General features: G+C 40.7%; 1 protein-coding gene across 1 annotated transcript in view; it reads left to right on the top strand.

Moving 5' to 3' along the window:
- Positions 1-24,443, top strand: part of SUCLG2 (succinate-CoA ligase GDP-forming subunit beta) — a 278,639-nt gene that overhangs the window by 242,325 nt on the left and 11,871 nt on the right. The window contains exon 10 of the mRNA XM_025885033.2: positions 17,319-17,439. Within this exon, the coding sequence (XP_025740818.1) occupies positions 17,319-17,439 (121 nt within the window). The remainder of the gene's footprint in view (positions 1-17,318; positions 17,440-24,443) is intronic.

Below are 24,443 nucleotides of genomic sequence, written 5' to 3'. Positions count from 1 at the left end.
TTCTTCTTCTTCTTCTTCTTCTTCTTCTTCTTCTTCTTTTAACATATGTTGCATTATTTGTTTCAGAGGTACAGATCTGTGATTCAACAGTCTTGCACAATTCACAGCGCTCACCATAGCACATACCCTCCCCAGGGTCTATCACCCAGCCACCCCATCCCTCCCACCCCCGACCACTCCAGCAACCTTCAGTTTGTTTCCTGAGATTAAGAATTACTCATATCAGTGAGGTCATATGATACATGTCTTTCTCTGATTGACTTATTTCGCTCAGCATAACACTCTCCAGTTCCATCTACATCATTGCAAATGGCAAGATCTCATTCCTTTGATGGCTGCATAATATTCCATTGTGTGTGTGTGCGCGTGTGTGTGTGTGTGTGTGTGTGTGTGTGTATACCACATCTTCTTTATCCATTCATCTGTCGATGGACATCTTGGCTCTTTCCACAGTTTGGCTATTGTGGACATTGCTGCTATAAACATCAGGGTGCACGTACCCCCTTTGGATCCCTACCTTTGTATCTTTGTGGTAAATACCCAGTAGTGCAATTGCTGGATCATATGGTAGCTCTATTTTCAACTTTTTGAAGAACCTCCATACTGTTTTCCAGAGTGGCTGCACCAGCTTGCATTCCCACCAACAGTGTAGGAGGGTTCCCCTTTCTCCACAACCCCACCAACATCTGTCGTTTCCTGACTTGTTAATTTTAGCCATTCTGACTGGTGTGAGGTGATATCTCATTGAGGTTTTGATTTGGATTTGCCTGATGCTGAGCGATGTTGAGCACTTTTTCATGTGTCTTTTGGCCATTTGGATGTCTTCTTTGGAAAATGTTCATGTCTTTTGCCCATTTCTTGATTGGATCATTTGTTCTTTGGGTGTTGAGTTTAAGAAGTTCTTTATAGATTTTGGATACTAGCCCTTTATCTGATGTGTCATTTGCAAATATCTTCTCCCATTCTGTCGGTTGTCTTTTGGTCTTGTGGACTGTTTCCTTTGCTGTGCAAAAGCTTTTTATCTTGATGAAGTCCCAATAGTTCATTTTTGCCCTTGCTTCCCTTGCCTTTGGTGATGTTTCTAGGAAGAAGTTGCTGTGGCTGAGGTCGAAGAGGTGTTCTCCTTTAGTATTTTGATGGACTCCTGTCTCACATTTAGGTCTTTCAACCATTTTGAGTCTATTTTTGTGTATGGTGTAAGGAAATGTGTGGACAGATTTTAAAGCCACCACAGAAGATAATCTTCATGGGAGGATTTGGCCTTTCAGGTTGGATTGGTTTATGTAGAATAGGTGTTTCAGGCTATAGCCAATGACTTGAGCCAAGATGTCACGTCACATTGGGGTGACAGAGGTCCTGTGGGGAAGGAATGTAGGGCAGGGAGTATGACACAGTAGCTTTGGAGCCCTGGGACCTGCCACTCTCCAGATGTATGACCTTGGGGACACCTCTTAACATCCCTGTGCTGATGTAAAAGTACCACCGTAAAAGAGGAAAAACCATCACTTTCCTCACAGGATCATAGTGAGATAGAAGTAAGTTAGCCCATCTAAAACACTTAGAAAACCACTTGGCATCTTAAAAAGTGATCAATAAGTATTGACCACTACTTCTGGCATGAGCAGTATTGTTACCATATGTGGATTCACACTCTTAACTCTTCATTCTGCTCTTCCTTAGCCTATGAAATCCTGCTGGGTTATCCTCTTCAAACTTGTTTCGTTTTTCTCTCCCCCTAGAGCTTTATTCTATATCCCTCCATTCACACATGCAACGGTTGTCCCCCAGAGTATTCCTGAACATGCAGAGATGCTAAAATCCCTTGGGAGAGAGGGAGCATCAGAAAGCTGCCGAGAGGGTGCCCACCCCAGCAGGAAGGAAGCGTGAGGGTTTGGGGGGGTACCTCCCAGCACGCTGGCATGCCTGGCTGCTGAGGCAGTTCCAGTGGTGAAGCACTGGGGACAGATGCAGTTCTCACAGACGTTTTGTCTAGGAAGTTCAGTGTCTTCAGAAATCCAGATTCCTGGCTGTGGAAAATGCAAAGTTCTGAGCACATTAGGCCTGCACTCCCATGGCAACCATCGGCTGGGTTATGTAGCAGCAGTCCCTTTAGAAAAGGCTTGTCTTCTGCAGGAAGTCGAAATCTCTGGTCTTAATCCAGGCCCTCCTCACTCTTTCTTCACCTCCGAGGCCCTGGAGGGCATTGAGTTTGCAACCCCTCTCTCCAGTTAGAGGCTGGCACTCTGAAGTTTAGTCTCGCAGTATAAGCTTCCTTAGGAAGGACCGCCACATTCATGATACGCCATGCCTCTGTCACAGCGGCCACCGAGAACTACAGCATGAAACCATGCAGGAATTCCAGTTCACAGACCCGACTGGGCAGAGATTCTTATCTTACCAGCTAGCTGATGAGAACTTTGGAGGGCAGCTAGATGACATGGTGCGGAAGGAAACTTGATAGGTCACATATGTGGTGGGAGTGGACATTATGAGAGGTGTCACCTAGTCAAGGCACACAGGTAATGGGAGTTGACCTGAGCTAGTCCTGAGCAACTCAGAAGACTATTCCAAGGTTTCTAGAGTGAAAACTTGGACATGATGTTCAGGATGATCTTAAGAAGAAGCAAAAAGTGATCACTTCAAGGCTTTTACAAAAATGCATCTGTGACTCCCAGGAGCTTCTACTTTGGTAGGACATGAACAGGCTTTAAATAGATACAAGAGTACCTTTTAGATTTAGCATAGGAAAATGCACATTCATGAAATAAATCCAAACTGAGGGACATAGGGGGGAGGGCTTCTGCAAACAAAGGGATTTTTATTTTTATCCAGGTGTTTCAGAGCATAAAGGGCAGGTACGTGTTTAGGGAAGAGAGGATGAGGCTCTAACATGCCAGGAAAGCAAATACTTCTCTGAATTATATGGATTCCAGGAGTAGGTGTGCATGTGGGGCCCTACCAGGTGATACTCACTTCCCAGAAAGCTATAGAGATCTTACGTAGTTCGAGAGCTTCTCTTCCCTTGCCTACATTTTTTTCTTGGTTGTTAAGCCACCCTGTACGTATTCCCTTGGGGTACATTTTATTGTTGACTATTAACAGCTCAATGACACCGTTTATTTACTTGATAAAGCAGAATAAATACAACTTTTGAGATAAATGTGAGGTCACTGCTTACAACTGGGTCAGTATAGTATCATGGAAGTTAAACATCATCTTTTGCTAGGACTACAGACCTACATTTTTACCTATTATCCACCTTTTCGGGTTTGTCTCCATGTTACTTGTATTCTGCTTTTAGACAGACTGGGAGGCCACATGGGGATTCAGACTTATTGAGCCTATCTTTCATTATGCTGAAAATAAGATTTGCAAGTCACCTTCTAGATGATCCTTCCTTAGTTTTCGTTTGCAGCTAATAAACCAAATGGAGCCATTTCAGTGCTGAGAAGCTCGTTTTCACCTAACAAGCTATCATTTGTCATTTATAATGGACAGGACCCAAGGTAATAAAGCATTTGGCTTGTTTTTCTCTTTCTGCCTTTACCTTGGGTATAGATCCAGACAGTTAATGAGCAATAATTTCAGAATCTTAGGTGTTAGCCATCTCCCAAAAAGAACCAGAGAAAGAAATATTTGATAATACTCATTGAAATGGCTTGAGCTGACAGTGTTCACAATTTTTTTTTAATTTTTATTTCATTATTTAACTCAGGACCACGGGTATGTTGTAGAGAAAGGAGAACTAAACAAACAACTTTCCAGTTCTAGAAGGTTCAGATGAATGGGCTTTCTCAAATTCAAGCTGGGCTGGTCAAAATAGGATGTTGTTATCAGTCTCATTAGGAAATGATGATTCACTCAACTCATGGTATATGGAGGAGAATTTATTTGCAAAGAAATGCATAGTGAAGGTGTGGGGAGGGAGTATAGGAACAATAAGAGAAAGTGCAGGAATTGGGAGCTAGCAGCCTGGGACCACTTAGATCCTTAAACCAAAAGGAAGAGAGAAGGGGGTGGTCACTTAACTAGAATAAAATGTAATGCAGGCCTTCTTAAGATGATTGCATCTTAAGACCTGTTGTGGAAGGACACACTCACTCAAAACAACCTCACTGGGAGGAACCTGGAGGAATGTGAACACCCTGACTGCAGGTCCATCTGCACCTGCAGAGGCTTCCCAGATGCCAGACAGAGAAAGGAACCCGTTCCTGTGGTCCCTAGAGTCAGCCTTCTAAGGTCCAGAGGAGCAAGGTGGGAAAGGGTGGGATGGGTCAGGAGAGGCACAGGGATCTGTAACGTAGGTCCCAAATAACATCTTTTTGATAGTTGGTTGAACATGTGCCTCAAGGGGTAGAATATTTGGGAATCCTTTTGTAAATAATAAGTCTAACAACTTGAGAACTCCACTGAAGTCCACAAAAGGTTAACCATGGGTGGGAGAGGGTGTGGCCAGCCAGTGATTTAGACTACTTTGAGGTGAAAAGAGTTTTGTTACATTTCATTCCTAGTAGGCTGTGGGGAGTAATCTGCTCCAGACATGGTATTATGACATTTGCTGAACCGCTAAATAAATTAATCAGACTTCCACACAACAGATTACAGCAAGGTCAGACAGTGATATCACAGTAATTTTAGAATATTGTGTGTATAGCTCAGGAGATTTTTTGGTGACAGTGGTATCGGATGCTGTTAGGAGTTGAAAAATGAATTCCGTAGATTCCTGTCCTCCCAATATTAAATACTACTGAGCATCAGTTCTGTCCAGGCAATTTAGAGGAACCCTAATTCAAATGGGATGTTGATCTTAAAATTACAGAGGTTTTAATGGGTAACTTCCTTGGAGGTTTTTTTGTTTCGTTTTGTTTTGCTTGATTTACCTGAATTTAAACTTTTGATGCTAAGAAATATTATCTTCAATGACTTTTGTGTTTAAGATTCTGGGTGTGAAGTTTGGGGTTGAGGTCCTCTTACTGGGATGAAAAAAGAGTGGGAATTTAGAAAATAAATGGAAGCAAATACAGAGAAAATTTTTGGCGGTAAACTGATTTTCACAAATATATTGGAAAGATATGTTATGAGAAGAAACATATGTATGTGTTTTTAAAATGTGCTTTATTTTACGTAAAAATGGTAACACAATTTTTATATAAAAATTTAATATAAATTTTAGTACATAATAAATAGCTTGTAACTATTAAGATCTTAGTTGGAAGCTTATATTTTGACTTTTCCCAGTTACCTATTTATCTGTTAGTGGTTTTGATATAAATTTTTGTCAATCCTTTGTAACTCCAGAAAACTAAATAATCAAATGGGTTTATCTGAACAGATGTATGAAGCATCACAGAATCATTATATGCCACCTTCATCTTACACTAGTGTAAGTCTTGTTATTTACAGAAGCAGTGGGTTTTGCTATTAACTAAATTTATCTTCATTTCTCTATGGCGTGAAGTGTGAATCTCTGTGGTCCTAAGTTTTGGCTCTGTCTGCTTAGCTAATTTTGTTTAATTGATGTCAGTCATGAATACACGCAAAGAAATCACCCATGGAAGCATTTTCCCTCCTTTCTTATAGGAACAGTTATCCTGTGAAGACTATTATGTTGCAACAATAGATAGATAGACATCCTGTTTATAGATTAATAAATGGGTCTTCTACCAAGTTGCCAATTTTATGGGTATTCTCTATATTAACTCTCTAACAAATGATGATGGAATATACATATTCACATTCATCAAGATGACATAAGTCTGAAATGATGGGACAAAATACTACTCAGAAAGAATGTGCCAATAAATATTCTTAATCTGCACCAATGTAACTCCGATTACAAATAATATATAGATACTACATTATGAGTAATGAGTATCCTCCCTTGAAAGCAATTATCTGTTAAGCTGGGAAAGCAGTTCTGTAACCAAAATGATTCTTAACAGTCAATTCTGATACCTGATTTCTTAAGTGAGAATTGTGTGCCTTTTTTTTTTTTTTAAAGCTTTTTGATGCTTCCTGGTGAACGGGTAAGACCAAAATCTCCTTGCTTGTTTTCTTTTTTTTTCCTTTTAGTTTCAGATAGCTCTGTGGCCAAATTACACATCATAGAAGTTATTGCAAGAGCTATTTTGAACACATGGCACTCAAAAAGAACCTTATATTTGCCATTCTAGGTATCCAAGTTGTTTTTGTAATCTTAACAATGGTTCTGATTCTCAGTTCCAAAGGATGTGGGAGATGTCTCTGCAAAGGATAAAAAACACGTCTGTGCTGTTCCCTCAAGTGTCTGTGTCCTTCAGTCCTTTTAACTTCTTGTCTCCTGTGCCTGCTTATAATGCCAGCTAATATTTCCATCTTTAGATTTTTTTTCCTTTTCCTGTTTCCTGTTAATAGCTGACTTAACCCCAGCCACAGTGTTTACTAGCAAGTAGGGAACCATTTGTATTGACAAGGATCCTTGGACTGGTCTTGGCATTCATGGTTGGTGTTCTCAGTTACCACAGCTTTCCAGTTTTGCAGACACTTACTTATAAAAATGATTCAAATAGTGACATGATTGGTATCTTTGGGGAGAAGGACCCTAGGTCCATGTGCCATTCAAACACTCAATACACCAGCTCCTGAACTCACTGGCAATCAGACTTCCATCCTTTTGACTCTTGTAGAAAATGACTAAAATAGGATGTTGCAAATTAGGACACAGATTGTTTGCTAAAGCTCTCATAAGCTAGAATCCATACTGTTTGATCAGATGACTTTTTTCATAAAACATTACATAGGCGTAGAGCTTCCCAGGACACACACTGGAAAGCTTTCACTTTCTAACAGGCATTCATCTGGGGAGGAAGTATGGCTTTATAATTTCTGTGGTGCAGTATTCATAGTATTTTTTCAACCTGTTAAAAAAACAAGGCACCTGGGTGGCTCAGTCAGTTAAGCATCTGACTCTTGATTTCGGCTCAGGTCATGATCTCAGGGTTTTGAGATGGAGCCCCACATCAGGCTCCGCACTGGGTGGGGAGCCTGCTTAAGATTCCCTCTCTCTTTCCCTGTCTTTCTGCCTGCCGCCCTCTCCCTCTCTCTCAAATAAATAAAATAAAATAAAATAACCAGTTTTTATAATGGAAGATGCCTTTGTCCTATCTAGTGCTGGAAGTTGGTACTCATTTTTTTTTTTTTGGTTTTTATACACTTAAACATACATAACTATTGAAATTGTAATGATTATGCTAGATGTGAATTAGGTTTCCTTACTGTCTCATTTTTCTTTGTAAAGGAATGGCAATGTTGACATTCAATTCTCATTATCAAAATTTGTGTTATATGACTCCAAGATTAGGGAGACAAACATAAAACACACCTGATTTGACTCTTTTCCCCCACTGCCATGACAGGCATTGTTTATAGGTGGCAGATCCCTCCCACTGAACCAGGTCATGGCCCTAACCTTATTCTCAACACAGTACTCCAAATAGCCCCACAGAGTTACTGTACCTTCCAGTGACCATTCCATCACCTAATACTTAAAATCTGTATCAACAGTTATGTCTCAAATGATATAATTCTCCATTAGAATTTTACTGATCATCGTTAGAAATAATTAATATTTCTATATTCTAATAATAATAACAGTGGCAAAGGGATAAATTTCAGCATGATGGAAATGAGCAAGAGGGCTTTTCAGTCTGCAGAGAGGGGTTTTGCAGAGACATCTATTCTATTTCAGGACAAACTCTAGGTTTTGAGGGATCCACTCTTACAGCATCATCATCACTCTATAATCCCATCTAAGTAGGGATTGCAAACCACAAGCTCTGGACAATGCTTTTATCAGTAAACAGGAAACATTGGGTGGTGCAGAACCAAAACCCATTGGTCCACAAAACTCTAAAAGGTATCTTACCTCTGATCCATTTTAATGGGGCACTGAGATTTGAAAGCAAGAATTATGTGGGCACTAGAATATAAGACTCAGAAATGTGCCCTTGAAACTTAGAATAGAAGCAAAGTAGAGCTGGGGCTTTTGACTAATCATGGAAGTCACTGGTTATAGAGAGATAGCTAGCGGAAGGAGAAAGACCATGGACTTTGAAGTCAAACCAGCTTGGTGCAATTCATGGCTCCATTGCTTCCCAGCTCTTATTTGAAGCTCTTTGAGCCTCAGCTTACTTCCTAGGGGAAGTTGTAGTACATAATTACTAGCACCTAGGAAAATTAACATGCAATGCATGTTATTCCTCCATACCATTTTACTTATTTTTGTGAGGAGAAGATTTCAGGATATAACTAGAAAAGGAATTCAGGAAGAAGAGAATAGATCAAGGACAAATTAGACACATTTCTCTCAGTTCATTCTGGCTGTTTTCAGACATCGCGCCTAATGGAAACTTGGCTCTCCCTCCAAATATTGTTCATCCACATGTGCTATTTCCGTGCTATCAGTTTTGGAATAACTGATTGCAGAGTAGGAATAAAATGGTTAGGTTTATCTCAATTAATTAAAAATGCCAAAATGTTTGATAGGAAGGGTGATGTTTAAGATACTTTCTTTTGATTCTGAGATGATTCAGGCTGGATTGTCTGAACTCACAAAGAAATTAAGAGGGCAGAGTGAGAGGGTGAGTTCTTCAAGAAATACTCTTGTTCTTCTATCATTCCTAGAGATTTAGAGGGTGTGTCATTTGCTTCAACCCAGCGATCCTAGTGCTTAAATTCATGCAAAAGAAAATAATTTCAAATATCAAGAACAAACCAAAAGTAGAAAAGCAAGCCAGAGCAGCTCATCCCAGTTGAACTGAGCTGTTGACTTATTTGTAAGTTTACAACAAAACCCAAGACTGAATTCCTCACCTGAGTCACTTCCTTATTGACTGAATCCGTTTAGACTCCCCTCTCATTTAGCAGAGTATTTTTATTAAAGCCAGGCATACAAACATCAATTATCCAAGCTGCATCTAATTTCCTTCACCATTTATTTTCCTTCGTTGGCTGCCAATGGATTAGAAGACATGATTAGAATTCAGCAGGAAAATAAAAATAACAAAAAAGAGAAAAGCAGTTTAACAAAAACAGATGCTTAACCAAGAACAACAACATTCAGAATTAAAATAACTTGTGATTAAAAAGTCCTTATCTCGCCTAGTATAAACATGCTTGCTTGATTTTTCTCAGCATTCCTGCTGTAATGGGACCAAGTTAGCATGCTGAATTAGAACAAGCAGAGGCAAAACCCAGTAGTTGCCCTGACTGTGCTTAATGTATATATACTACAATATGTTTTTTTTTTCTTGTTTGCTTTTTTTAAAAATTTTTTATTGTTATGTTAATCACCATATATTACATCATTTGTTTTGGTGTAGTGTTCCATGATTCATTGTTTGTTCATAACACCCAGTGCTCCATGCAGAATGTGCCCTCTTTAATACCCATCACCAGGCTAACCCATCCCCCTACCCTCCTCCCCTCTAGAACCCTCAGTTTGTTTTTCAGAGTCCATCATCTCTCCTGGTTCGTCTCCCCCTCTGACTTACTCCCCTTCATTCTTCCTCTCCTGCTATCTTCTTCTTTTTCTTTTTTCTTTTTTTTTTTAAATTTTTTATTGTTATGTTAATCACCATATATTACATCATTAGTTTTTGGTGCAGTGTTCCATGATTCATTGTTTGTTCATAACACCCAGTGCTCCATGCAGAACGTGCCCTCCTCAATACCCATCACCAGGATACCCATCCCCCTCCCCCCCTCCCCTCTAGAACCCTCAGTTTGTTTTTCAGAGTCCATCGTCTCTCATGGTTCGTCTCCCCCTCTGACATACTCCCCCTTTCTTCCTCTCCTGTTATCTTCTTCTTTTTCTTTTTTCTTAAAATATGTTGCGTTATTTGTTTCAGAAGTACAGATCTGTGATTCAACAGTCTTGCACAATTCACAGCGCTCACCATAGCACATACCCTCCCCAATGTCTGTCACCCAGCCACCCCATCCCTCCCACCCCCGACCACTCCAGCAACCCTCAGATTGTTCCTGAGATTAAGAATTCCTCATATCAGTGAGGTCATATGATACATGTCTTTCTCTGATTGACTTATTTCACTAAACATAACACTCTCCAGTTCCATCCACGTCATTGCAAATGGCAAGATCTCATTCCTTTTGATGGCTGCATAATATTCCATTGTGTATATATACCACATCTTCTTTATCCATTCATCTGTCGATGGACATCTTGGCTCTTTCCACAGTTTGGCTATTGTGGACATTGGTGCTATAAACATTGGGGTGCACGTACCCCTTCGGGTCCCTACATTTGTATCTTTGGTGTAAATACCCAGTAGTGCAATTGCTGGATCGAATGGTAGCTATAATTTCAACTGTTTGAGGAACCTCCATACTGTTTTCCAGAGGGGTTGCACCAGCTTGCATTCCCACCAACAGTGTAGGAGGGTTCCCCTTTCTCCACAATATGTTTTAAACGCAGTACATTACTTAACCATTTGCAATGACAGTTACAGAATGGCTTGCTTATTGGTGAAGTTTTATTTGTTTGCTTCCAGCCAATATTAGGGAGAGAAAGAGAATAATGAAGAGGCATTCAAGACAGGCTTATGAATTTGTGAAAGATACAGACTTTGTTTCAGAGAAATGATATTAAAGTTGGCATGGACACATTCATTTAATCAGCCACTACTACAGTGATGGCAAGAACATGGTGCAACAAAGAAAGAGAACTTAAAATATGAAAAGTTCTGCCAGAGAGATTTCAAATGATGCAAAGGCGGCAGGATGGTGGTTGCAGTGAACTTGAGGCTAACCATGAATCAAATCATGTCTATGTCAGGAGGTGGCAAACTATGGCTTATGGGCCAAATCTGGCCCACTTGCTTTTTTGTAAATAAAGTTTTATTGGAACACAGCCACACCTATTCATTTACATAATGTCTGTGACAGCTTCCATGCCTCAATGGCAGAGTTGAGTAGTTGGGACACAGCCTAGTTCACAAAGCCTATATAATATTTACTGACGATCCCTTAAGAGAATGTTTGCCAGGGGCGCCTGGGTGGCTCAGACCACTAAGCGTCTGCCTTCGGCTCAGGTCATGATCCCAGGATCCTGGGATCGAGCCCTGCATCGGGCTCCCTGCTCAGCGGGAGACCTGCTTCTCCCTCCCCCGCTCCCCCTGCTTGTGTTCCTGCTCTCATTATCGCTCTGTTAATAAATAAAACCTTAAAAAAAAAAGTTAAAAAAAAAAAAGAATGTTTGCCAGCCCTCATATGTATGGTATATGTCAGTGGCACCCCTAAGATTGCCCACGTATTATGGTATGGTGAAACGAACCTTGGTTTGAACTGTGACTTCTTAACAGCTAGGAGACCCTAAATTCTCTGAGCCTCAGGCAGTTCATAAAATGGAGGTCATTATAAACCCATCTTATAAACTTAGTGTAAATATACTGTGGAGGCTGAATGAATGATAATTCCCTTCCCAGCATCCCTGAAGGCTGTGCAGTTGTCTTGAAACCAGAAGCTTCTCAAACTCCTTCTCATGGTGTTTATTCTGTGAAGACTCTGCATCATTTGGCCCCAGCCAGGGTGGTCCATCTCATTTCCCACCACTCCACTTCTCAAGCTCCAGGTACATGGTACTCTGGCTTCTATTCAGTTTCTCAAATCCACCACATTATTTTTTGCTCCTCTATCTTTGCCTATGATATCCTGTTGTCTGGAGGTACTTACTCTTCATTGTTCTCTTAATTTCCATAGTCTATTCCTGACCGTCCTCCAGATTCCAGGTTAAATGTCACTGCCTATGAGAGGCCCTCCCTGACTACTCAGTGTAACGTGGGTGCTCTTCTGTGATCTCAGAGTACCCCCTATTTTCTCCCCCGATAATTGTTATTACAGTTTGCAACTTTAGATACAAATATAGAACATTTTTGTCTGTTTTTTTTTCTTTAAATATCTTTTGTCAGCTTAGCTACTGGCTGCACTCAATGGTTAGAAGAGTGCCCAAAGGGGCGCCTGGGTGGCTCAGTCATTAGGCATCTGCCTTCGGCTCAGGTCATGATCCCGGGGTCCTGGGATCGAGCCCCGCATCGGGCTCCCTGCTCCACGGGAAGCCTGCTTCTCCCTCTCCCTCTGGTGCTCCCCCTGCTTGTGCTCTCTCGCTGTCTCTCTGTTGAATAAATAAAGTCTTTAAGAAAAAAAGTCAGGATAATGTGGAAGAAAACTGAATTTTTGATCCTGATGACCTGCTGGCTACATCATTAGTACAGGGTTGTTTGTATCTCTCTGAACTGGCCTTTCCTCATCTGAGGATGGGGTAGGCAGCCCCTGCCTCCCATGCTTGCGGTGGAGTCAGCTGTGGTAATGAATGGGGAAAATAGTAAGCACGGTACATGTTGTAGGTCCTCGTTTGCTGGCTCTGAAGGATACTTGACAGTAGATGAAGTGATGGCCCCAGTGATTCTCCAGGACTTTAGTACCTTCTGTGTCCTTATCTGTAAAGTGGAAAAAATAATTATGCCCACCTCATCTACTACTCATTTGTTAAACACATTAATACATGTAGAATAATTAGAATCCTGTCTACCATCTGCTAAATGCCCGGTAAACATTAGCTATTGTTGTTTATAACTATTATTACGCTTGATTTCTTGTGGACACTTTTCCCAGAAAAGTACACATTTAAACAGCATTTTATAAATAGTTGTAGAGAACTCACAATTCCCCTGAAACTCCTACTCTTCCCGTACGCACAGACGCTATGTGTTATCCTTTACCATTATCTGCCTTTGAGGCCAAATACTAAAGGAGCATTTGGTTGTAGGACTTACTCTAAAATTACCCAAAAATATTATTGTGTGTATGAGTTTAATCTGTCTGGGGTTCCCTAATGTTCATCAGATACTCAAAAAGATGATGTTGCCAAAAAGGGTTTTAGTAGTGATTCTGTTGGTTGGTTTGTTTATTTGGGGTTGAAAGGAGCTTGATAAATACTAAAAGCTACAGCTTTTTTGCTTTTGAAGTTCATTCTTTACTTTTAATTGTGGGCTCAAATCTGCAGCCAGAGTATATTTTACAAAGCCAAACACACACAGACATTTGAAAAACCTGCATTTGGCTTGTCCGATTACCAGCACAACTGCCAACAGCCACCGCAGACCTTGGCGTGGGAATTGCTGTCTGGGGGCTGGGGGCCTGCGCAGAGTTTCTGGCACCGGATCTGCCTCACTAGATGATCTTCAACTTTTCTGAAACTGTAAATAGCAACCCTTGTGATTCTCACCTGAGAATTTGGAAAAGCCTGTTCGTAAAAGCACTTAGGAATCTTCCAGGAAAGTCCCTTGGTACCTAAATAGACCTAACCACTGACTTTTTTTTTTTTAAACATTGTCTTTGCCAGGAAAACAAAACAAAACAAAAAGACTACTTAAAGTTGCTATTGGTATTGTCATGAAACAAGTTAGCGATTGTAATAATGAATGGACACATGAGGCACACATCGAAAATTGGACATGCTTTATAAATGCTAAATAATAATAATGATGTCACGAGTCTTTCATTTTCAAACCATCTTAATTTCATTCTCAGTTTGAAACTGTAAATTATAGTCGTTAGTTAATAGAAATTGGCCCAGAGTGAAACCTTAAATCAGATTTTCACTAAAGTGCATGACTGCAGCAAATTGTAGTGGAAGAGACTGGCATCATCTCTGGGGGAGATGATGCCCCCCTGGGTGGCGATTTTCCTCTCCGTGCTCTGTGGTGCAGCAGGTGTTCTAAACAGTCCCCTTCCCCTGAGCTAAGCAGCTTGTGAGTACTGCCGTGTCTTCTGTTCCCGTAAAAGTCCTAACTGTGTTGTTAGTATTGGTTAGACTCTCCTTTCTTCCACCCTAACCTGCCCTCTCTCTCCCTTTTGCATCCTCAGCCTCTCTCTCTCTCCCCCTCCCTCTCTCCCTTCCTCCCTCCTTCTCTTAAGCTCTCCCACGGCCTGCATTTCTCAGCTCATGTTTGCTCATGTGCGTGTTCTTCTTTCTCTGTCCCTCCCTGCCTCTCCTATGACTGCCCCCTCCAGCCCCCTCCAAGGGAGGCTGCTTTCAACACCTGCCTTCACCCAGCTCTGGAAAGGGAAGAAATAAGGAAAAGAGCCAAGTTCTCATCCCTGGCCTCTGGCACCTGCAACTCTGTAACCATACCATCTTGGGCTACTTCCCCATTTAGTCCCCATTTAGTCTGTAGATCACGAACTAACTAAGTTGGGTAACCGCTCTCTGCCTTCATCCTGGCTGCTCTCTGCTACCTGACTCCCACTCTTTCCCTTTCTCTGTTGACCAGAACATCACCTCTCGCGTGGTAGCTGTCTGCATCGCTGGCCCCACCCTGGGCTTAGTTCTGTGAGGCATCTGTAGACTTTGGGTTGTAACCGCCGTTTTACTGGTCTGGCTCTCGAACTAGTCCTTGAATTCTTTGAGGACAGTGATGATATCTTATTCATCTTCATATCCTAAGACCTTCACTCTGTACCCGGTACAAGGAGGATGGCCATTAAGCATCTACTGAAATTAATTTAATTCCTTCACTCTTGAAACCACTATTTATTAGATGACTATGCCATGTTGTGGATTGCGCTAGCTGTCACTGGACAAACTACATGGTCCTGTTGTGGAGGAGCACAAAGGCGAGTTGCACACTGTGGATGGGGTTGCAGGGTGAGAGGTAAATAAACTCCACGGGAGAACAACAGTCCGTTTCTCAGTGAGTCTAACAAAGGCAACTAATCATTCCTCCACTGTTGGAAAAAAGGGCTTTTCCTTGGGTTCAGTGCCAGTGCACGTGGTTGGCTTACTTTTAGGTACAAGTTGCTGAATGAAGGGTATCTATTTTTAATGCCCAATGCTATGAGATAGATACTGACATATGAGAGCCTCATGGAAGCTGAGCACCACCAAATCCAGACGTCACGTTTGGCACTCACTGCAGGGAAGGCACCCACGGAAGAGCACTGAGTCGTGGGGTCCTGGGCCTCTTCCCTTCTTCTTGCTCCCCTACTCCTGCCTATTTAGGTGAATTCACATGTGTTTGTTATGTGAGCTATAACTACCCTATAAAGATGGATGAAACCGAGCCCTTCACCCTAACTTGATGAGGCAGGAAAAGCTCACCAAGAAATGGTTGACCTCTGAATTCATCCTTAAAGAACGTACAGGTTGAAACGTGGCAGAGATGTACAGGTGGCTCTGTGTACTTTACTAGAAAAGCCTAGTCCTTGTGCACAAACCTGCGTAAGCCTCAGCGGTTCCTGAGTTTCTCTCTCGGGCCCCGTGGAGTCATTATTCCTCTTGAGTGTTTTTTATTCCATTGTTTTGGCAAGTTCCTCTCCATCCCACAGCTATTTGGAGACTACTGCTGTACCAAGCCCCGGTGCTAACAGCATTTAATAGCTGTCATTAGAAAGCAAGCTTCTGCTTACCAGTCAGCCTGCTGTGAATGGTAATGGGAGGTTTCTGTTTGGGGAGTGGTCCCAGTCTCTAATTGGTTTGAAAAATATTGCTCATTTATTTTATTCTTAAGACGTTACCTTTTTATTGAGCTTCAGTAAGTGCCTCTGTCCTGTTCTAATGCAGCATAGCTGTAGTGTACTGAGGGAGGTTTTCTTCTTTCTTACATGTTGTGTAGGTAACTTGCCCATGCTCGTTGTTGCTTGCTGAAATAAATGCATGTATAAATGTCCGTTAAGTTCTTTACAGGCACGTACTAAGCATTTCATGTGTATTAGCTCATTTAGGCCTCTCAACAACCTTAGAGACTAGGTACTGTTACTCCCCCCTTTTAGATAAGGAAACCATGTTCAGGACAGGGTATGTAGCTTGCCCAGGATTCCAGTGCTAGTAGCTGGCATGCATGAAGAATGAGAGCTGACTTTGAGCCTCACCACTGCAGCATGTTAGCTGGGTAACCTCGGAGCACATCATGTGAATTCTCTGTGTAGCTTTACCACCTACAGAGGGCTAACCTTCACTGGGCTTACTGAATAGGGTTCAGGCAAGAATCAAAATTTAAAATAAGGGTTCACGTTGGGTACTTTCTGAAACAGTTAAGTGCAGAACACATGTAAGACATTCTTTTCTTATATTTTTTTTTTAAGATTTATTTAATTGAGAGAGAGAGTAGGGGAAGGAGCAGAAGGAGAGAATCTCCAAACAGACTCCCCGTGGAGCGTGCAGCTCCACGCAGGCCTTGATCTCACGACCCTGAGATCGTGACCTGAGCTGAAAAAACAAAAGTCGGATGCTTACCCAGCTGAGCCACCCAGGTGTCCCTCCTCATCTGTTTTGTGAAGTTAATTTAGCATATTGAAATAATAGGATTTTAAAATGGCATGCAACACTCACATATATGCTTTGGTGTACCTTAACTTAATTGTGGTGCCATCGTTGGAATTCTGACGCCTCCAGCTTGATGAATAGCCATTTTCTGTGGGTGTTATCAGTTAATCTAGGTAATGAATTCTCTTCATTATCTTGTTCTTCTGTTAATTATACAGGATTTTCTTATGCCTATTTATCAAGTCAGTATGAGTCTATTTTTTTTTTGACCCGCATGCCTTTGAATATGGAATACGTACAAACAGGTTAACATGATGGGTTTAAATTTACATTTCTGAAAAATTTCCAGTCACTGGCTTAACTTTCCTCAGATCCTTACTTGTGGCATGAGCTTGTATCTCATTCTTTTGGGGCTCATTTTTTTAATCAAAAATGTTATCTAAGATAATTAAACTATTTCTGGCTTTTGAGAATATACCTCTAGCATATCAAAGAGGTAATAAGGAAGCATGGAAAAGCTTGAATCTTTATCTACTAAAACAAAACAACAAATAATCACTACGTTCCTACTTTTGAAATACTCCCTAAAGCTCATGACAGATAAAAATTTAAGTATAAAGCATGGGGGAGGGAAAGAAATAAGTACATAAAATTTTAAATCACTACTCATAAAGGAACAGTTCTAGACAATATAAGAAAAAGCAGAACAGAGTATGTAATGAGTGGTGATTGATTTCACATTGAATTCAGAGAATTGAGTGATCAGAGAATATGAGTTAATAGGGTAATGATATATATTGCTATTTACTGATTCAGTACTAAATTTTAACTTTTTTAACATTTTGTGGGCCTTTTGTCCTATATTTTATATTCTGTGGTTAAAAAACCCAGCAATAACAACAAGTCTTATTCTAATTGTCTCTATTGCTCAGGCAGTTAATTTTGAGAATGCCGGCCAACAGCGTTTTGACGGGCACCTTCCTATTTTGGATTTCAGGTGGAAGCCATCCTTGTCAATATTTTTGGTGGAATTGTCAACTGTGCCATCATTGCCAATGGGATCACCAAAGCCTGTCGAGAGCTGGAACTCAAGGTGCCCCTGGTGGTCCGGCTGGAAGGTGAGTCATGGTAGATTTCCACAGTGCCCAAGATCAGGTGCCCAGCATGTTTTTCACATACAGACTTCCTAAGACAACATAAAGAAACACTGGGCTAAGTAGGAGGAAAAACAGATGCTCTACAGAAATACTTCTCTGAGTCTCTAACAGGCTAGTAAGGACTGCCTCTCTCCAAGAATGGCATAGGTTATGATTCTCCAAATTTTCTAAACTCATTTCAGGTATGGATCACTTCATGAGGTTAGTGCTTTGAAACACTCTGATAAATGCTACTCCAAGATTTATTCATCATGGGAGAGCAATGGTTGTTGAAACTTTTGGTCCTAGAACTTCTTTACTTGTTAAGATTGAAGACCCTAAAGAGCTCAGGTTTATTTTGGGTGATAACTGTCGGTATTAATTGATTACATAATTAATTAAATTATTGAACTAATAAATTAATTTGGTAACAGGTATAACTACTTGGAACTTTTAAAATACTTTTTCAACAATAATTTTATATTGTATATTTTATATATAAATACATATGCTATATATTTTATGAAAAATAACTATCTTTTAAAAATTTTAGTGAGGATAGCAGCACTGTTTTACATTTTTGCAAATCCCTTTACTGTCTAGCTTAATATTTGCTTCTGCATTATATCTGTTGCAATATGTTGTTTTGGCTGAAGTGTGTGAGGAAAATATGGCCTCATGGAGATATCTATTTGAAAAATGGAGGGGTTTTTAATAACCATTTCATATAGTTGTGAATTTTCTTTATTGGTACTACACTAAAGTTAATAAGTTACAGTTTCTTTTTAAAGATTAGTATTATGTGAAATCTGAAAGTATTTCAGTGGACTTCATACCCTGTTATATAAAAATCGATCTGTCTTGCACGTTAAATGGATCTTATCCATGTATGGTTTGCAGTACCATGCAAATGGAAAATATTGAATTATGCAGATCTTCCAAAGGTTGGCACATTTCAAAACACAATATCAAAAAATTCACATTTGTTCCTCTCACACCATTCTCATCGGCAAAACGTCTAAATATTGGGATGCTGTCAAGGTGGTAGATGCAGCTTTTCCAGAAATCTAATTTTCACATTAAATAAGGTATAAATTTTATCATCAGCCACACAACGGTCAGCTGTTTTCCTCAAAGTGACAGCCTCGCTTTACTCGTTTTGGAGAAAATCGGTGCCACATTCCTAAGTCAGGTTAACCAGTGTGTCCGTCATTCTTCCAAGAAAATATAATGTTCCATAGAGAAGTGGGTGGTTTAGCTTGCTACTCAGACAGTTGCACAAACGCATTTTTTTAGAACAACCATTGTAGTTCAGGATACACCAGACTTGTTTTGTGTGTACTTGCCACTCGGTCACTCAGAGTATTCAAAAGTCCTATGCTTAGGAGTTGAGAGTTAATAAAATTAATATTCCTTTACTGTCCATCAGGGACATTCTTACTTGCAAGTGGCAACTTCATATTCCAAGTGCGTGGTGGTGAAAGTACAGTGGCCATTCCTACAGCTTGGTGCCACACCTTTGATTTCATGGTAACATGCCATTTATTTTACCCGCCCCTGTGCTGACAGAGAGTATTGTTATTATTATTATAAAAGTAGTTTTTACATCAGGGACTTCCCCTGGGGTTCTGTGGACCACACTTTGAAAACCACTGTAGTAGAGATGCAAAAACAGGCACTCCAGTATGAGAACCTGTGCCAAAGGCCTGTCCACCTGCTCAACAAGTTCAGATTACAGTGATCAAGCAGCCCCAGGAGTAGAATTCTGCAGTGCTGTTCTTGGGACAGTTCAGTTTCCCCAGCTTCTGTGCCAGTGCCATAATTCCCTAGACACCTTCCCCTCCAGATCAAGTCCAGGGATATTTTGACCCTGCTGTGTATCCCTGTCCTTTGAGGTCAAGATTCCAGAATAGTTGCAGCCTGTTTTGTTTCATTTTGTTTTCTGTTTGCCTCTTTCTATTTCTTTTTTCTCTCACTCTCTGCCATTCTCCTTTCTCCCTGAGACTCTCTGCCTTACAAATGTAGGTCTGCACCATATGGACATATGAATGAATTAAATCTTCTTAAAAATGTAAATGCGACATAATTGATCCCTATAAAAATAATTTCAATAAAAGGGAAATTACTGGCAAGACTGCAATGAAAAAATTGATCAAGAAGTTAGTGGGTTCATCAGTGTATGTATAATTCTGATTAAAATGTGGATGTCACAGTGTTTTCAGGGTCCAAGTGACCAGTAACCCTCAAGTTCTAAAAGTCATCTCTGCTTGTGTTCTTCAAGGGGAGCAAGTCTCTTTAAGCAGATTAGACTTGTGTCTGTTGCTTAGAAATGAGTATACTTTTGTGGGCTCCTTCTTTCTTGTGATCCCCTGTGTGCCTGAGTGGTTTAGTAGAGGCCCATAATTATTAGTTGTAAGTATATTCATAGAAAAGAAAGTTACCCCAGTTTGCTTTTCTACTTCACTATTTTTTCTCAAAAAGGAACACTTCTCTTATTTTTACACTGCACTTAGTGTTCCAGAAGTATTAAATGACCCCTCTCATTTATCCGTATCGTGTGTATCTGGGTAATACACATGCTGAACTATGCAAAATACCACGTCCAACGTTTTTTCCCCTAATAATCTCTGTTGCCTGCCTCGGAGGTCTATCTGAGCCAGTAGGAAGAAGCTTTGAAATTTCTCAGTTTGTTAGACAATCAGATTTGTATCTTTTAAGTTAGTGTACTTCCAAAATAGATGCTTGTGTTTTTTTTAATCCATTAATTAACATAATAAATACTATGTTTGGGTCATTGAGCTTTAGATATTAAGTAGAATGTGTAGAAATAGAAAAAGCCATGTTAGTTACTAGATAAATGGGGAAATAAAACAAAAAGAAAAAAGAAAAAGGAACAATACAAGATAATAGATTCAGAATGTTAATGGGTGTTGGCCTTAATAGACTGCTTCTGTCTTAGTAGCGGTAGCCATCGGGGCATCCCAGAGAGCCACCAGCAGGGCTTGCGGAATCTTTGCAAATATCCATACCTTGCAATGTCTACCATGCAGTGTACCATGGAGAATTGAACGTGATGATTTGAGATGAACTCAAAAAGGATACTGTCCCCCCAAATTTATGTAGACTAAAAATATCCATGGTGACCTCGTTGCCACTCCTCTCCTTCCCTGGCATGGCCCCTATCCCATAAGAAGCATTGAGAGCCTTTTATCAAGAAACCAAAAGCAGGAACGCTTTCGACATTTCTGAAGTCCTACTGGTGTTCTTTTCTTCCTCTTATAGGAATTAGTCTCTTGTGTGAAAAATGTCTCTTGCACTCAACATGGTTTGTATGAAGGTCACTAATATCCATATGTGATTTCTGGGAAACCAACAGCCCACACCAAATCAGACCTGTCCCCATGTTGTGTTGGTACAAGAGAAAGGTGAAGAATTCTACTTTAACTCTGCTCTTGGCACTAATCAGAGATAACAAAATGAAGAAAATCAGTGATGGTATTACCCATAAAGGCCCTGTAAAAGGAACTAAGGAAAAACCAAGCCAGTGCTCTTTATGTTAAGGGAATGCAGACTCCTGTAAAATGTGTCCCTGAAGCTGAGTGCCTGTGTAGCTCAGCCCACTTTCTTTGGCATAGTCTCCTTTTTAAGCTTACTCAACATTGACTACTATAATTATAGTACATTTAGAGATGTGAGTTAGCAGAGAGATATTATAAAGGGAGAGTTTCCAAGATGAGCATGGAAATAAAAAGATTTGAATCATTGGAAAGGAAAGGGGAGGGAATTTGGTAAAGGATCAGAAGCAAGGCATCAGATCTGTTCCATACTTTGCAGTTGGTACCGGGACCATAATAGTGGTAAAACTTGAAACCTAGGACCTGGTAGATCAGAAGGCTGTCCTGGAGAGAGTAATGTGGCTTTGCAGCAACATATTATGGCTGGGAAATGAAGTGGGCAAATCATGTCAGTAGCCAGAGTCTACAACATTAGCTAGCAGGATTGCCATGTAGAGGTAAAAGTAGAGTAGACAACAGCAGAGATAGGAAAGGAAATGAGAGAAAAAAGAGGGGCATTGGGTTTTAAATCTAATGACCGGGAGAATGAAGGATGGTTGATGGGTACAGTCATCCTCAGTTGAGATGAACCTGTAACATCAGATGGAACACGTGTGGAGGTAGAGGTGGAGGAATTTAGCAAGGAGAAATGTGATAGAAAAATGGGTAAGTCAACCCATTTTGAAGTCCCCCAGTAAACCACACTCCAGTCTTGCTGCCGTGGAAACTGTTCTCCTGTAGTACAGCTTAGTTAAAAGGAAAAACCAACCCAAACCAAAAATCTCCTGTCACAGAAAGTCTGGTTCTCAGTGCTTCCAATGGGGAACAGTTGCTAACTACCAGGACCTTTTGAGGAATTTCTCTTAGACTCAATATAAATTTTTCATTAGCTTTCTCTGGGTTGGAAGACAAATTCTCCCACAAATGTGCATTCAGCCATATTTTACCCAAACTTAGAGCATGATATGGATCCTTTTTTTCTGAACAAACAACTCTTCATCATCTGTGTTGACAGAGGAAAACAAAGTGGTATAAAGAGGCAGGAACATTTTGGACAATTCTAGTGGTAGTTGCTATTTAACTTGATTTAACACTGTACTTTTTTTAACTGATGATTTTTTCAATTATGTTTATTCATATTAATGTTAAAATTGGTTCACATTCCCAGAATGTGCACCATCATCCCGCTAGTGAAAGGGAGATGGGAAAAGGTGTCCATCATCCCAGCATCTGTGATAAAGCTTAGTGACACATAAGAGCTAGCGTAGTAGAAGAATTCAGACTGGGGTCTGAATTACAATAATAAATAATTATTATTGCTAACAATTTGTTAGCTTGCTAAATTTCAGAATCTCTGACACATGGCTGTATAGTCTAAACAAATGTCAGATTTTTATGACCAAGATAACAGGCATTTCAAAAGCCAGTAACAGGTTTTGTTAGTAGTATCTATTTCCTATAAATAAAGAAGTTAGTTTTGCTTGTTAAGTGGCCATTTAGAAGATCCAAGATCCTTGCCATAATTCTCATTAATCTATGACGCATATTTTCAAGACGCCATTGCCACACACAGTGTATTAGAAATGTTTTGATGAGGAAAGTTTTAATCAATCAAATCAGGCTTGATTTAGTGGGATTTTATGGACAAATCTTTCTTCTCAGCTGTATAAGTACAAGCTGTTTGGTAAGGAAAGGATTACTCTCCTCTTTGAAGATGGTAATTTTGTAATTACATGTATTTACTTGCCTTATCACAACAGAACTCACCAGCTGAGACACAGGATTATTTTTTATTTAAAAGACTTCTAGGTAAATCGAGCAATTGCATTTGGGGGGGAAGTTTAGTTTTTGTACACGGTTGTTTATGGCATGAATAAAGAACAAATAATCTGAGGGTTTTTTTCCTCTTTGACGTGTATATATACTTGACACAAAAGTTACCTAGATGGTTAATTTATCCCAACCCATGATATTGTTGAAAAATGTACAAACATTTATTAACACCTTTGTGTACTCAGGGTGCAAAGATGTTTTAGCCAAAGCTTTGGGTTTTGTATGGGCAGTTTTACTGTTCTAGATCAGGGCCTGCCAATATCTTTAGAGAACTTAAAAACAAAAATCATTTTTCCTTATTGTCCCATTTAAATCTGCAGCAAACTTCTTTAAAAAAAAAAAAAGTATTTCATTCATTTATTTGACAGAAAGAGCACAAGCAGAGGGGGAGGGAGAAGCAGGCTCTCCACCTAGCAGGGAGCCCAATGCGGGGCTCCATCCCAGGACCCTGGGATCATGACCTGAGCCGAAGGCGGCCGCTTAACCGACTGAGCCACCCAGGCGCCCCTGCAGCAAACTTCTGTATCTCAAATAAGTCCGAAGAGGAATTTGCTTTTCTCTCAGGTGTTCATTATGATTCCAAGTTAAGCTATAAATAATAATGAGGCTGGATGATTGGTAGATTGGATCCTTTTTCTCTTAGCCAAATCTTTTCAGTTTGATTCTTCCATACAGTACCAGAAGGTTTGTTTCAGCAACATAAACATTTTGCTTCTCTTTTGACAAATGTCTTTCGAAACGAGTCCCTTGTGGGTTCCCTTCCTTATCCTTGTCAATCCCTCTAAATGTGCCCTTAACTCCCTTTACAGTTGTTGAGAAGGTAAATGTCTCTAAGTCAGAAACTTTGTATCCTGTTTCTTTTACTTTCTCCACCAAGGCACAGGCACCTCCTCTGTGTGGACAGGACCTCATTGCTGCTCTCTGCAATAGGGAGGAAGTTGAGCCCCAGCCAGAGCAATGCTGGTATCTTTCTTAGCGCAGACACAGTAAAGTTGCTACGTGATCCTTTGGTCCGCTCAAGGGGAGAAGAAACCTCGAAGTGTTCAGAGAGTTTTCCGCTGTGTCTCCACACACTTGGTGGCCGTGCATTCTGCAAGTCCTCCCTTACAGGAGGGTGTGAGACCAAGAGGAGGGCAGCAATTATTCCTCTGATTCCCGACTAGCTGGAAAAAAGTTTTCGTTCAGGATATCTGAGCCCTAGGTTGGCTGCTTCCCCTCAGAGTCCACAGAGAGTGGACTGTGGTGATCCTGGGTGGAGTGAGTGTGGTTGCCCAACAGGGCCCGGGGCCTGGCTCTCTATCCCTTAACACCCCCTGGCCTCTTTGCATATTTCCCAGCGTTTGCTCTGTACTGAGTTTTTCATCTTCTCTTCCTTGCTTAATCCTGGTGGACCTGTCCCCCCACCCCTACCCCCAGCCTCTCCGAGCACGCCTTTCCCTGCTCTCCATGCCTGCGGTCTGGAAATGTGGCTTCAGGAGGAGAGGCCGGATCCTCTCAGCCAGTGCATCTCTTCTCTTCTGTGTGTTTGGTCTTCATGGTCCTTGCTGTTGCCATTTTCTGCATACCCTGTTCCTCACCTTGCTTTCTCCTCTCATCTCC

Source organism: Callorhinus ursinus, unplaced genomic scaffold, assembly GCF_003265705.2.
Source record: "Callorhinus ursinus isolate GAN/ISIS: 27379988/994484 unplaced genomic scaffold, GSC_fseal_2.0 scaffold15, whole genome shotgun sequence".
NCBI lineage: Eukaryota > Metazoa > Chordata > Mammalia > Carnivora > Otariidae > Callorhinus > Callorhinus ursinus.
Note: the sequence above shows the minus strand (reverse complement) of the source record. Positions and strands in the feature narration are given on the sequence as shown.